Source organism: Scleropages formosus, chromosome 24 (assembly GCF_900964775.1).
Source record: "Scleropages formosus chromosome 24, fSclFor1.1, whole genome shotgun sequence".
NCBI lineage: Eukaryota > Metazoa > Chordata > Actinopteri > Osteoglossiformes > Osteoglossidae > Scleropages > Scleropages formosus.
Window position 1 is genome coordinate 10,599,014 of NC_041829.1, and position 14,951 is coordinate 10,613,964.

Sequence of the window (14,951 nt, forward strand, 5' to 3'; positions counted from 1 at the left end):
TGTGTATTGTGCTCACATGTGATGCCATCACTTATGATGTGTTTTACTTGCTGTTTCTGTCATTTTTTTTCTCATGGAACAAAAACACTGGTAGATAAAGTATAAGGAGTTGGTGGGCCAAGGCACAGCCATCCCGGACCTCCCTGAAGTGAGACGGGTCCGCGAGACTCAGAAAAACATCAGCTCGGTAACACCTCATGTTTTACTGGTGTTGAATGTGAACTCACTTACAGCACTCCACCAAAACCATCTGCATTAGTTACACCTGATTTCTGCCATCAGTACATTTCTTAGAGCAATTTCTGCAATTTTCTGTCGATTAATTTGAGATTCAGCGGCATCTAGTCTTCACTGGAGTGATCTTTGCGCAATGCTTTCCATTCAGCTATAACGAATCCCTACACCCTTAAGCATTTTACTTTTTCTCCCTGCCACCACCATAGTAATTTTTTTTATTTCATAGGTTTAGTACTGTGAAATTATTTTCCTCATGTAAAGTAGTAACTAGCTGGAACCAGAACTCCAGTGTGCATGTTGAGCAATGCAAGGTGATCTTCAGGGTATGTGAGCATGTCTGGGTTATTCAATTTCCCCAGGGTAACTATGATTCTGTTCTATAGGTGCAGTATAAGGATCAAATGCAGAAGGGAACACCCGTCATATTCACTCCAGAGATGGAGCGGGTGAAGCGAAACCAAGAACACCTTAGCTCGGTATGAAAATCCACAAGTGTTCCCTAATTCCCCTCTTGTGCCACTCTGTAAATATGATTAATCTTTTCTCTTGTGTTTGGTATAGCTGGCAATGGTGTGTAGGGAAAGGGTGAGGAACGTCAATATAAAGAATCCTATGAAACTCCAATGTATTATTCTGCGGCATCCCTTGCTTAATTCATGTCATATCAGTTGTCTTCTGTTTCACAATTATAATTGCTATAATAATTCAAAAGTAGACTAATTCAACCTCTAAAGATTCAAGTTTCCTATCACTTGTCTTTGATACATGCTGATGGCTTTTCTCTTGTCTACCAAATTGATTGGAACATGCTAAATTAACTCTATAAAATCATTTAAAGCTTTTAGTTTCTTGTGTAAAGATAGACTCTTGTTATGTCACTATTATGTTTGTCTAAAATAAATCAGTCTTATTCCCTGAATACAAATGATTATTACATGGAGAAAGAAACCATTGTGAAACTTTTGTCTCTCACTCTTGGCTTGACCATCAGGTGCTATATTCGGATAGTTTCCGCAAACAGGTTCAGGGCAAGGCTGCCTTTGTCTTGGACACCCCTGAGATGAGACGTGTTAAGGAGACTCAGCGCAATATTTCTGGAGTGAGTGTCTATTTTTTTAATCATTATTTGGTGAAGATGTGTGTAGAGGCTGCAATGAAGTCCTTTATATTAATAACATAAAAATAAAATATTTTATCTTATAGTTTAAACAAAAATTTACATTTGTGTATTTCTATTAGGTCCTATTACAACACCAAAGAAGACTGGAGTGTATCTTACCTGAATCTAATGCAAAAGATTTTGTTCAGTTGTTGTAGGCTTTGAACTCCCACTTGTAAACTTCCTGTTTTGTTGATCAGGTGCTGTACCATCAGGAATTTGAGAAGAATAAGGGCAGTTTCACCCCTGTGGTAACTGATCCCATCACAGAGCGTGTAAAGAAGAACACACAGGACTTCAGTGACATCAACTACCGAGGCATCCAGAGGCGTGTGGTGGAGATGGAAAAGAAAAGGGATATGGACCATGACCAGGAGACCATTGCTGGTCAGTTCACCTATATACTGTCATTATTCTATATATTTCCATATAACACCTTGATAAAACAGTTACCTTCATCAACAGCAGGGTTCCTCCTGAATTTGCGCCATACCTGCTCCATACCTGGATCTGAAGTGCACCAGAGCAATGAAATTTAAACTTTTAATCCTGTTTCATCTTCTACTATCTATAGCAGAGATGGCCATATTTACTTCTCATTTTTACAGACCTTCGTGTGTGGCGCACAAACCCTGGCTCAGTCTTTGACTATGACCCTGCAGAGGACAATATCCAGTCCAGAAGTTTACACATGATGTCAGGTACAACATGTGGACAAAGAACACATTTAATGTTGTTCTTGAAATGGAAACCGCTGTGTGTGGTCCACAGTTATTTCCTATACACTTCTTTCCCATAGTCCAAGCTCATCGTCGTAACAAGGACCTCCACCGCTCTATCAGCGCCGTGAGCCCTGGGGATGAGAAGTCTGAAGTCTCAGAGAATGTGGACCACCAGCTGTCCCAATATAGTAATAGCTTTGGAGCTCCATCCATAGGTGAGCTATTTCAATTTAGCTCCACAGAGCAATTAACCATTCTTCAGAGATAATTAAATGTTTTGACCATTTGGTTGATGAATCAAACATATAGCATTGAAGTGGCTCCAATTATAAAGGTTCCTTGTGTTCACCAGGCTACCAGCAAGCCAAAACAGTAGAGCTCCAGCAGAGATCATCATCTGTAGCTACTCAGCTAACCACTGTGTCATCAGTTCCTTCGCATCCCTCAACTACTGGGGTAAATATAGCACACCTTTTACTGGTCAGTAAGAACCATTGTTAAATCTGAATCATGTCTTTTGAATTTGGTTTTCAAAACTCTACACACTTTTTGTCCAAGTGTCCAAGTTTTTCAAAGCTGTCCACATTTTTATAACAGTGTTCACTGCTCTCCATAAATTATTATAGACATTTTAACTGTCAGTTTTTGTTGTTGCAGAAAACTGTACGTGCCATGTATGACTACACAGCTACAGACACAGATGAGGTGTCCTTCAAGGATGGCGACGTCATCATAAACGTGCAGTCCATTGACGAAGGTTGGATGTACGGAACAGTACAACGCACTGGCAAGACTGGCATGCTGCCAGCCAATTATGTCGAAGCCATCTAAATATAGGCTGTCACTCTTATATCAGACCAACAGGGTTAGAGCCATGACACATACTGGATATAGGAAGCATTTTATACTGTAGAACTCAAGCAAGGCCAGGACACTTAGACTATTTTTAGCACACTGCAATGCACTATAATTAGTTATTTTAACTGCTATGCTTTACCTCTTTTCATGTTAGAGAATGTCAGACAAATGATAAAAGACATTGCCTTTTTATGTCTTTTAGCATAATTGCTTCATAATTTAGAATCAAGGAAACCAATAAAAAATAATTTATTTTCTTCATGAAAGAATAAGTGTAAGGTAAACTAACTGAAAGATAAATTTAGATACTTGAAAAAAAAAAAAAAAAGGAGGACCTGCCTTTTCCATCCATCTATTGTCAACAACTGCTTGTCCTGAGCAGGGTTACAGCCTTACCTGGCAACACAGGGTGCAAGGCCAAAGGGGGAGGGGCATCCCGAGGACAGGACGCCAGTCCAGCACAAGGCACCCCAAGCAGGGCTCGAACCCCAGGCCTGCCACGGGGAGGCACCAGCTGAACCTGGCGTGCCATCATGCCCCCTCTATGGCTTTTGTGCCAAACCAAGAAAAAACAAGTTCCAAAACAAAAGTGATACTCAAGATAACACAATGTGGGCGATTTTAAATTATTTCCCTTCTCTGCAAAAGGCCACTACTGCATGTTTGGTGTTTCTTCTGATTCTGGGTAGAAATGAATTATACCTTGTAACAGTAGTCAATAAAGTACATTTAATTTCTGCAGGAGAGTAGTCTTGTGTCATGGTTTGATGCCTCTTCTCCTACTGTCTCAAAATGAGTAAGCAACAACATGTGTAATTCTTAAATAAATACTCCTGCTTCCTCACCCAATTTCATTTATGCCTTATTATTTTAAAAAATGTATGCAATTTATGAAAACAGGACCATGAGATTAACTGGAATGTAAAATAGTTGTGTCCTGTCTTCTACTCTCTTTATCTCTTGCGACTGGTGATGTGTGAGAAAACAAATTTAACAATACTGTGGTGTAGTAAAATCCAAGGTAATGGGTGTTACTATTTGCAAATAGGGCTGTTATGCATAGAATTCATAGTTTCTGATAACTGTCACCAAAATTTGAAAGTTTTGGATAGCAATGAAAAACAAAATCTGTTTTCTTTCCTCATTATTCAGTGCAACATGCATGGTGTGAATATCTCTAGGTATTTCTATGGGTACTGTGATAAGTAGACCCTGTCTGTTATAGGAAGTGAACAGGCAGGAGTGATGGGTGGACATTAAGAGTTAATTGTTTTTGCCAGCCATAATTACCAAAATCAACAGAAATTACACACACATTGTTTGAAGCCGCTTCTCCTGAGTGGGGTCGCGGCAAACCAGGGCCTAGCCCGACAATGCAGGGCATAGGGGACACACCCAGGGCAGGACACCAGTCCGTTGCAAGGCACCCCAAGCAGGACTCGAGCCCCAGGCCCGCCAGAAAGCAGGACCCGGCTAAGCCCGCTGTGCCACCGCACCCCCCCAGCAGAAATCAACCCTATCTAAAAACTAGAAATCAGTTAAATTACTAAAAAAAGGACAAACTATACTGGGTGAACCAAGCATTAAACATGAAAAAATAGTGCTTTAAAGAAAATCAACCAAATGTCCTTCAAAAACTCTTGAAATCTCAGTTTCTTCAAAAGAAGTCTCCATTCACTGGTGCCACAACCAGGTACTCAAGGCTGTGGCAGAGGGTATCAGTATCAAGACAGCACAACGTAGGAATAAGGTAGGCCATAGCACTTGTTAGGGAAGGGAAAGAGTTGAATCATCCCCCGACACCGATTCAGGCCTTCTAGTGATGAGTGTGGTAGTTGATAGTTGACTTAGATAATTTAGATTTCCAGTTATCATCACAGAGATTTCTCAGTCATGGCCACAGAGATGTCTCAAAGACCAGACCTTGCCTTGCTGTCTGAAACTTCACAAGTCATTTCGTTGGAAGTAAGTGGCATAGTTGTTGGCGAAACTGAATCGGTAAAACTCATGATCAGGAACAAAACTGGGTTGGAATCTAACTCTTGGGATATTTGTGAGCTAAGAAGCATTTGGAAAGGCATACATACTCTTGTGCAATTACACAGCTTCCCAGAGGTGGCCCATTCCTTTTTAATACTCATCTAATTGCGTTCAGGTGTGCTGGACTTACCTCCTTGTGGTGTTTCTCGTGAGCATGACAGATATTGCTTTTTAAGAGAATTATATACATTTTATCATTTCCGAGTTTTTTTTTTTTGAACAGATAGGCAAGGCTTCCCTTCACTTCTTTCCTACTCTCAGGTGAGTGCAGGAAACTTGGGGTGAAGGCAGGGCATATGTGTTCCTTAGCATAGTGTAATATCATTTCTCTGTTGAAGGTAGAAAATAGCAATACCTTCATGGAATCATCATAGATTTTTTTCAGTCATGATCCTCGTTAATCTAGCTGTCTAACTTTGTGTTGCTGTCATCTGATCCAGTCCATGTTGTCCTGCTGTACCCCAGGCAAGGCCAACATCAGGAGCAGTGTGTTTGCCTCAACCATGTGACCAGGAGCAGAACCAAAACCTTATGGGAGATGTTTGTTCAGAATTCCTAACCCCCTCTAACACTAAAAAAGGAGGAGGTTCCAGACCACAAATCCTGGGTACTTCAGAGGATGTGCTAGGTTCACCAACTTTATTCTTTGAGTTTAAATTGTGCTGTTTCCTATAGTAAAGCGTGTCTGATGTGTCTGTAGCATGAGTATTACAAGAAGATACGTAAAGAACTTACGGCAAGTCTTCAGAACACCAGTGGACTGAAGAACTCAGATTAAGTAGACATTCTGTCATTTATTATTACAGTGTCAGATGCAAAATACTGCAAAATAATATTAGCGTTCTATGACTTTTATGAATAAAAAAGTAATGCAACATAGTAAATAGTAAACTTTAAACTGAGTAGTAATACGTTGACAAGTTTTCTCAACTATAAAAGCAGAGCCACATGGCATGTACCATGTGCTATGGCACTTAACTGATGTATGGGAAATAGTTAAACTCCCTTTGATATGTAAAGAGAAAATTGAGGAAATTTGGAAAATTGCTAAATAGCTACAAATGACTTTCAGATGTCTGGAATTCTACTCAGCAGACAGCACTTGAATTACAAAGAAAATTTCTTAGGCTGGACTTAGTGACCTTGGCATTGACAGCTATTTCATTTTTAGTTTGTTGGTAATGACAAGAAACTAATTGATTTTATAGTATCTTAAGTGTTGACTGAGTTAGTAACATGGACCACTGTAAAACAAAAATTAAATTAAAAAGTAAGTTTTATTTAAAATTCTTTTTAAAAATGAATACAACTTGTGCATTCCATACACACACACACACACACACACACACACACACACACACACACACTTTCAGAACCGCTTGTCCCATACGGGGAACCGGAGACAACCCGGCAACACAGGGCGTAAGGCCGGAGGGGGAGGGGACACACCCAGGATGGGACGCCAGTCCGTCGCAAGGCACCCCAAGCGGGACTCGAACCCCAGACCCACCGGAGAGCAGGACTGTGGTCCAACCCACTGCACCACCGCACCCCCCTCTGACATTCCATACATCTTGTACAAAATAAGTAAAATCATGGTTTATGTTTCACACAAAGTACACACACACACAAAATGTCTCCAACCACTCGTCCTGAGTGGGGTCGTGGCAAACCAGAGCCTAGTCCGGCAACAGAGCACAAGACTATGAGGAGGAAACTCCAAGTTTACACAGATGGAAAAAACTGCCCTAATGAACATATAGTTACAATTGTCCTCCATATCTGAAATATTACAGTAATTGTCTCACTTTCTAGACAAAAACTTCACTGTTAAAGGATAAGTATTGGGAGTCTAAAGAAAAGGTGTGAAAATGAAGACTAAAAATCCTTCTATAGAAGTCAAGCTATCCAAAAAGTGTTTTCCACTGAAAGATCTAACACCAGATGTGATACATGAATACAACCTGCACTGCTGTGGTTCAGGGATTTGACCCCAGCAATTTATTCTCCTCTATCATGAACCCCCACTGACTGTGGCTACTAGGGGAGGCTTAGGCTGCAGAGAAGAAGGGCTTTCTTGACACTATTAACCTGAAATAGGATATTTCAGCTTTCTACATTTAAACTAATGTTAAAAACAGGGGGGTATCCTGCTTTTACACCATGATTGAAAACTTGCTTCTAATGATTAAAAACTTATTTGTATTTAAAAAAAAATAAGGTGAGTGAATAAGTGAATAAGATTTGTGCACAAAAAAAACTGAGTTTACCTTTGGAAATTGAACATTAAGACCACAGCAAGAGAACTATTGAATTCAGAGAAGTTGTAAAAAATCTTCTCTTGGCTCCTTCTGAATAGGAGTTTGGCTCCAATTTGTTGTTAATGCTGGTTTTCTTCAGGAACTACTAGGGTTTTCCTCATGATGTTGTACTCAAAATATTAGTTGGACCAAAAGGGAGACAGTAATAAAACTTTATTGTGCCTCATCACTGAGACTCAAACTGTCTAACAAAAGAGCCATTTCAACACCCTGTTTCCTTTTTTGCATGCACTTGCAGCATAAGCAAGAAGAATTCAAAGGTCAAATGCCATTCCTGTACTTTAACATGCTGTATAAATACTGAAAAGTTTTGCTTTTACTTTATTTAAAATATCTTTTCATGGCTTCCAAGACATTTCTCTCACCATTATTTTTACTTAATGTGAAAAAGGCAATTAAAATTAAGAATACAAATGTCTATACAATATCAAAAGTTTACACAACCTGACTGAAATTTAAACTTAAGATGTAAAAACAAAACTCAAGATGAATAATTTTATTTAATACAATTAATAAGATCTTGTAACCAAAGCAAAAAACAAAATGTTTTTACTTAAAATAATTAAAATTTTAAAAAATAAATTAAACACCTTGGTTGCTTAACAAATGCACAAATCCTATAGGATTTTCCTAATGATTTACATTAATGATTTTCACGCTGTATTCCCTTACCAATCACCCTTAGCACTGAATATTCTATGAACCATTTGAAATTTTTAAAAAAGAATTAAATTAAAAAAATCTTAGAAAAACTGAAAGGCATTGACAAACCTTTGTCGATGCATATCTCCATGCATCTTTCATTAACTCATTTCACAATTAACTGATGTAATTTGTCTTATGGATTTTAAAACTCATATTTAAAAAAAAAAAAAAAAAAACAGGTTTAATTAGAATTTTCAAGAAGTGAACTTTTTTATGAATTATCACAAATAAGTGGATAGTAAGTATTAATAGAAAAATTTGAATTATTACATAATTCTCAAAGTTGCAGAAAATGAATCTGAAATGGTAATGTGATTTGTTAGTCAGTTCTGATGTACTCATGGTAGCAGTATCTTGGTATCTTGGGAAAGGAGAGTTGAGTTGAGTGCAGTATATTCCAACTGAAAGCCAGGAGCAGTCACCGAAGAATCTGACAGAAACTTCAGGGTGATCACATTACCTGGGTGAGAAAGAATAAATTACATGAAAGAATAAATTACATGATGCTTGGCAGAAATGCCCTATGAAAGCCACAATCAAGGATTAATCATCCATCCATCCTCAGTAACCATTTGTCCAATTCAGCATCTTGGTGGACCAGAGCTTGTCCCAGGAACCATAGAAAGTAAAATTGGGTACCCCTGGATGGTATACTAGTCCATCACAGGGCAATCACACACTCACTCACACAGTCATCTCCAAAGCCAGTGGTTGTCAGATATTTTTAAGTGATGAATCACTTTGCTGTGACACAAAATCTCAAGGCATCTTCCCCAATTCCACAACACAGAAAGTTTTAAAAAAGCAGGTTAAAAATTAGTTTCGAACCGCCAAATGATGTTAAATGCAGAAGAATAAAGTCAATACATCTCCCAACTCCATACTCATTGTATAATCTAGCTGTTTGTACATTAAATCTGTACAAATTTCAAAATTACAAAAATCTACAAAAGTAAAATTCTGGGAATATGAAAATGCTTAAAAAACAGTGCAAAAGTCACTTTACTTTGTTCTTCAGAGACTAAAAAGCTGAAAAGATGAGGTACTGATTTGTATAACCAAAAATATTTTTACAGATAATTAATTACAAGAAAAAAAGTAGTAGTAAAAAATTTGAATCGTGTGAACACATTTCCTTAGTTTTAAAGCCGGTACTATATCACACTACATGTTCACATATGTGCTGTTATCTTTGTCTACCAACTGTCTTCGCCCACACAGATGCCAAAGAAAACTTACAGTAAGTAGTTGCTCTTCTGTTGTGTACCTATCTAACCATTTACTGACTGTCAACATCAGCAGTGGAATATCACTGAAATATTTAGTGATATTCCATTTAGTAGTATTTATGGACAAAATTTAAGAAGCTGCAGTTAACTAGCTACAACACATACCAGGTATTCAACACAGTGCGCCGTTGTCTAATTTTGATGTGCACAGTGAATCATTGCCCAGCTGCAACATATTGCCGGACTGAGTAAATCACAGTTAAAGAATTGGACAAACTGTAAAGGGTTCTACTTGTCCTTGGATTTGGAGCATGTCAACTGACCTGCCTTTTTTCACTTGCTAGTTATCTGGTCATTGTTATTCTGTGTGCGTGTGCGTGTGCATGTGCGTGTGCGTGGCAGTTACAGATCTGGTTAGAGTTGTCTCCTTGGAGTGAAAAGGACACGAGTTTGAGTCCTTCCTCCTGCTGTAATACCCTTGATTAAGGTACATACCCTGAAATGCTACAGTAGGTGGGAGGTACATTGTGGGTAATAATACCCAGCAGAATCTCATCTTGTTTTGTATTTGATTGGTGCAATTTCATTTGCACAGCAGGTTTAATTTATTAATGCGTTCACTCTGCATATTATACATGTTTACATTGCTGTTCATTAAAATATTACAAAGCTTCATTTGAATAAAAAAATTCCAATACCTGAGTAGTTTTTTGACCCGACACATTTTTAATTTCACTCAAGTAAGTCTGTGACCTTTCTTACAGCATGCTACTTTACAAAACAACAACACAGGTTTTGCTACTCTACTCAACTCTGGCCTTACCTGTACTAATGAAATCCTCCGGTAAATTGTCACCGCAAAACCTATAAAACAAAAGAGAAAAAACAGACTGTACTTCTAATGAAAGATTTTTATTAAATGTTTTTCTATTTTTAAAGTTAGATTTTTGTTTTAAATACTGATCCGCCAGACTGAAATGACTTAGTGGATGCTCCATGTAAAAATATGTAAATTATACTTACGCAGTCTATAGATCTTCGTTGCAATATGTATGTAACACATTCACTGAATAAATCACTACCCTTTAAATGCTTTTAGAAATTAATCTTTAACCAACTTAAGAAAAAGAAACCGTATGTGTGCTCACCTGCCAGCAAGGCCGAAGAGGTCATCATAGCTATCATAAATCTCCAGATAATCAGCAAGACAGTCTGTGTCATCCTCCACATCAAAATCCAAGAAGTGCACTCGAACCTTCTGACCATAGCGCACCCGGATGTGCCAGTAGCAGATCTGTTCATCCTCGTACTCGTCGGGGTATCCTGGGGAACTAATAATCTTCTGCTGGTCTGTCAACACCCCGCCGCACTCCTTCACTTTGAGGGATAAATCAAGGGCATTGGGCTCTCATAAAGCAAGTATGTTAAAACGTCCAGAATGATCTGTACAAACACTATTCATTAACTAAAGTGATTTCAGTGCCTTTAATCATCCTGTATAATTGGACCTGTAAATAAAATAGTAACTGGGCCTGTGTCAAGCCAAGAAAAATGTAAATCTTTGAGGAAAAAAAAAAAGAAGAAAATCAATGGAAAACAAAACTTGGACCATTATTAGCAATTCCCTACATTACAAGTTAAAATGTCCAAGCAACGTAATAACAAAATAAAAATACAAGTAAATACAAAAATGATTATACTGATTATGTCTTACTTCTCTGAAGTCTTTATGAAAAGTAACGTAGAGTAACTGACCACTATGGTACCTACAGAGTTCACAAACCCCAATTTACCTCTTGAAATCGCATACGGACTGTTATTTTTAAAAGTCGACAGACTGCATGCTTAGTGAAACCTGGATGCATATGGCAGAGAGTAAAATCCAAATCAAACCAAACATGGTTTCTGAGGCAACCAAATGGGTCACCATTGCCTTTTTACATGTATGTATGTAGGCTATGAACCTTGGCAGAACATTGCTTTATAAAAATCATACTAACTTGGAAACTTAAAACTTTTTTTTGGGAAGTTACATACAAAACAGCACAAGAAAAACCAGCACTCAAAGACAATCCCATGTGCCTAAGTTACTGGTTTTTAAAGTCTCTCAGTGAGCTGTATGAGTCCTGAAGAATTACCATTACTCATTACTCATGTATGATCACCAAACCATGAGGATGCTGCTATGGCAACATTCTTTGTCTTCACGGGCTCTGGGCTGTCTGACTTCAACCCCCAAAAAGGCAGTGGTACATTTGTCATGTGTTACTCACCAGTGGGATTGTAACAGTAGACATCCCACCTCTCGCTCTTGTTCAGCCTATACCCGTAGTCAATGACGCCAACCTTTCCGAAGCCGCAGTTGGGGCCGGCTTTAACGATGGGGTAACCCACTCGTCCTTTGTCAAACCAACCAGCTGAACACACATGGAAACCTGACAGAACAGAGAATGTGACTCGGGTGATTTCAGAAGCAAAGTTTTCGGGACCTACAGTCATTTTCTCCAGCCAAAACACAGGAAATTGTGACACTGACATTTACATGTTGTCTGTTAAACTCATAATTATGCGAGTCTTCCTCTGCAAGATGAGCATTTTTACTAAAGGCAACAAACAAAGGCCTTCAGAAAGGGATAAAAACAAAGACCTTCAATTTCTGTCTCTTTTTGCTTCGTAAACTTTAAAAAGAAAGAGAACAGAGACCCAGGAAAATTGCCATAGGGCGGTAAAGGACAGACAATGCTGTTCTTCATGACAGAGGATCAGCTCAAAGGACCTTATTGAAGAATACCAGCATTCGTTACACTGTTCCACAAAACCGACTGTCTATTAAAAAGACCCAAAGCACATATGGTGTTTTATGGAACACGTATGCCCTGAATTCATTTTTACAAACCAGTCATATTAACTTTTTTTATACACTTTAAAATAAAATGAGAAGTATCTAATTCAGGGCAACATTTCACCACATCAATATTTGGCTGAGCTCATTTCATCACATAATTCTTGAAGATCACTAGTAAGGCTCTAGCTTTTCTATGAAATGTTGGGTTCTCTGACCTATTTGACGGGCGGCCTCCAGCTCTTTATATGTTGCCAGTCTTCCACCTTCATATTTACAGACAGCCTTTGCCTCTTTGTAGGTAAGCTGGTACCTCCCTTTACGTGATTCCCGGTGGTACACTCCAGCTGCTTGCTCTGTTGAGAGGACATAATCTCAATCAGCACTGTAGCATAATAGCACCCAGCTCAGGTTTATTTTTTTCCTGCATTCCTATAATATTCCAATGTGGTAGAAAACTACATGAAAGACCGAGTTTCTTTCTACAGGAAACAGGTCAACGTGAGACCAAATACTACAAACTATCCAAGATGACAGTGATGCTAATCTAAAACCCAGAATCTGTGAGTGTACATTCAAAAGCAAGCGCAATGTGGAATATTAACGACCTGTAAGGTGTTGCATTCGGACAAAGTAACTTCAGCAACAAGTGGATGAACACGGATTATTTAATATTCGCATTATGGTCTGCAGAGCCGCATTCAGCATGCAGAGATGTTACAGAACCTGGTGCTCTCTTCAGTCTAGCTGAATCGCTGGCCTTTACACTCGGTCAACCCTCCACCTGTCCACACTTCCATATCCTGCAACACACTCCATCACACACAGTTCAACAAACTGCACAGAGAGGTCACATACCATCTAACAGTAAACAACTCCTGGGTAATGAGCTCCACATGTGCACTGCAGTATTGCTTCACCTATTAATTACATCAGACAAGCATGTTAACGCATAAAAAACAAGTTTGTGGCTCTGCTGAAATTTATACCTTTTACTACACTTTAGACAAATGTCTCCAATCAAAAGCTCTCCCTCTGCTGATGCAATGGACTCTTTCCATTTTTCTCTGAAATGTACATTGCTGCGGAGAAAAAGCATCTGCTAAACAAACAATCTGGGAATTAAAATGTGGTTTACTCTTGTCTGGGCAATGCAAGCTACTAGTGTACACAACACACACAGGCATTTGGTGACAGCTTTAGAATAAATTCTGTTTTATTTCAGATATTTTGATTTTTTTTGTGAAACAGAAAAAAAAAAAAAAATAAAAAATAAAAAAAATTTTCTGAGAAAATCACGTCACAGCCACAGGACCTTTCCAATCGCAGTTTATGTAAAACAAAAAGCAGAAAACTGATTTTTTTTTTTTTTTTTTTTTTACATAGCAAAACTAATTGTGTAATCATGCAGCGCTACTGTCGACTTCGTGACTACTAAGTACAATATAATTAATTTCTCTTCCCCGTAAGAGTTTGGATAATTTCTCAAAATTAACACGACAGTGGCGGCTGTAAGTTTCACGGTATTGGTTATTAATAGAGATAAAGGTTTCGAGACATCTTTTTGATCTGAGTACACAGGAGTTTTTTTTAATCGTGTATTTCCACGCACGTTCTTCGAATTGTTATAATTAAATATTAGAGCACATGATGATGGACACTCTGGTACCTTGAGGAATTCGAACGGTTGAGTTCAAAGCCCCCAGATGCGCCCCCCACAAAGGGTCACCACCTTTGGCTTTGATTCCGCTGGACTTAAAAGTCTTAATCATGGACACGAGACTCTTCTAAGGGGCTACAGGCAGGGCGCGTGACTTACCAAGCCAAATAGAGTTGTGAAGGACGCCGTTCTTGAAGCCCCACGCGTGGACTTCTTCCACAATGAAGCACGCGGCGCAGATGAAGCTTAACAGTCTCATTCCTGTTACGAAGCAGGACGCCGATCCACAGACGGAGCTCTTTCGTGGCCGCGAGTTTTGTGCCGAGTCCAGTGGCTCGCGGTCTGTCTGAGTTCGTGGGGGCGGTGGGAAAGCTTCTTCTTCTCCTCCTCCTCCTCCTCCTCCTCCTCCTCCACCGGGAACAAACACAATGCAGGACACTTCCCACTCCACTGCTGGTGTTTTAATGCGATTATTTTAATGAATGATTTTTTTTTCTCTCTCTATGATCTTGATATTTAACCATAATGTAGCTAAGCATGGTGCGCGTGTTTATTCTGGTTGTAAATAAGAAACCAAGTAATTAAACAGGTAATTTAAGACTGGTTATTGCCTACAAATGCGTGGAACTGCTCCCAGATGTACAGGGCTTGATCATTCCCTACACCCCAGCCAGACTGCTATACTCCTCCACATGTTATACGACTTGGTGGTCCCACGCACAAAAGGTAAAACAGGGAGGTTCTCTGTTCTGGCTCCGTTATGGTGGTGGAATGACCTCCTCCTCCTCTCACTCAGAACTGCTGAATCTCTGTCCACATTTAAAAAGGGTCTTAAAGTTAAAACTCACCTCTTCGGGACTCACTTCACCCAATGATCTCTCTCTTAAGTTCAGGCATACATTTTCATGATAATGCTCGGATCAGTCCTTTACAGAGCCACTCCTGCAATGTAAATTTTTATGTATCTCAAGAAAAGAAAGGCGATTTTGAAAGTTTTATGCAGCTACTGTGTGATGAACATTCATAACTGTACTGAAGAGCCACACATCTGCAACTATGTCTCTAATATAATGCACAAACTCCTATTTTCTGAGCTGTATGTGGCTTTGGAGAAAAGTGTCTGCTAAATGAATGAATGTAACCTAGCGGACCTTAATGATAAGTGTGAAAGGGACATT

At 39.0% G+C, this 14,951-nt stretch overlaps 2 protein-coding genes across 2 annotated transcripts in view; one reads left to right on the forward strand and one right to left on the reverse strand.

Annotated features, from left to right (window-relative positions):
• LOC108936406 (nebulin-like) overlaps nucleotides 1–2,949 on the forward strand; it is a 77,522-nt gene extending 74,573 nt beyond the window's left edge. The window contains 8 exon segments of the mRNA XM_029248570.1: nucleotides 95–187; nucleotides 549–713; nucleotides 1,229–1,336; nucleotides 1,597–1,783; nucleotides 2,005–2,097; nucleotides 2,196–2,333; nucleotides 2,471–2,574; nucleotides 2,776–2,949. Coding sequence (XP_029104403.1) covers nucleotides 95–187; nucleotides 549–713; nucleotides 1,229–1,336; nucleotides 1,597–1,783; nucleotides 2,005–2,097; nucleotides 2,196–2,333; nucleotides 2,471–2,574; nucleotides 2,776–2,949 — 1,062 coding nt within the window.
• A 5,431-nt stretch (nucleotides 2,950–8,380) lies between these two features.
• Nucleotides 8,381–14,096, reverse strand: LOC108936407 (tumor necrosis factor-inducible gene 6 protein-like). The gene is made up of 6 exons (XM_018755748.2): nucleotides 13,933–14,096; nucleotides 12,332–12,469; nucleotides 11,545–11,706; nucleotides 10,420–10,648; nucleotides 10,095–10,135; nucleotides 8,381–8,502 (listed from the first exon to the last, which is right to left on the reverse strand). The coding sequence occupies exons 1-6, from the start codon at nucleotides 14,030–14,032 to the stop codon at nucleotides 8,381–8,383; spliced, it is 792 nt and encodes a 263-aa protein (XP_018611264.1). The 5' UTR covers nucleotides 14,033–14,096.
• Between the last annotated feature and the right edge of the window lie 855 nt (nucleotides 14,097–14,951).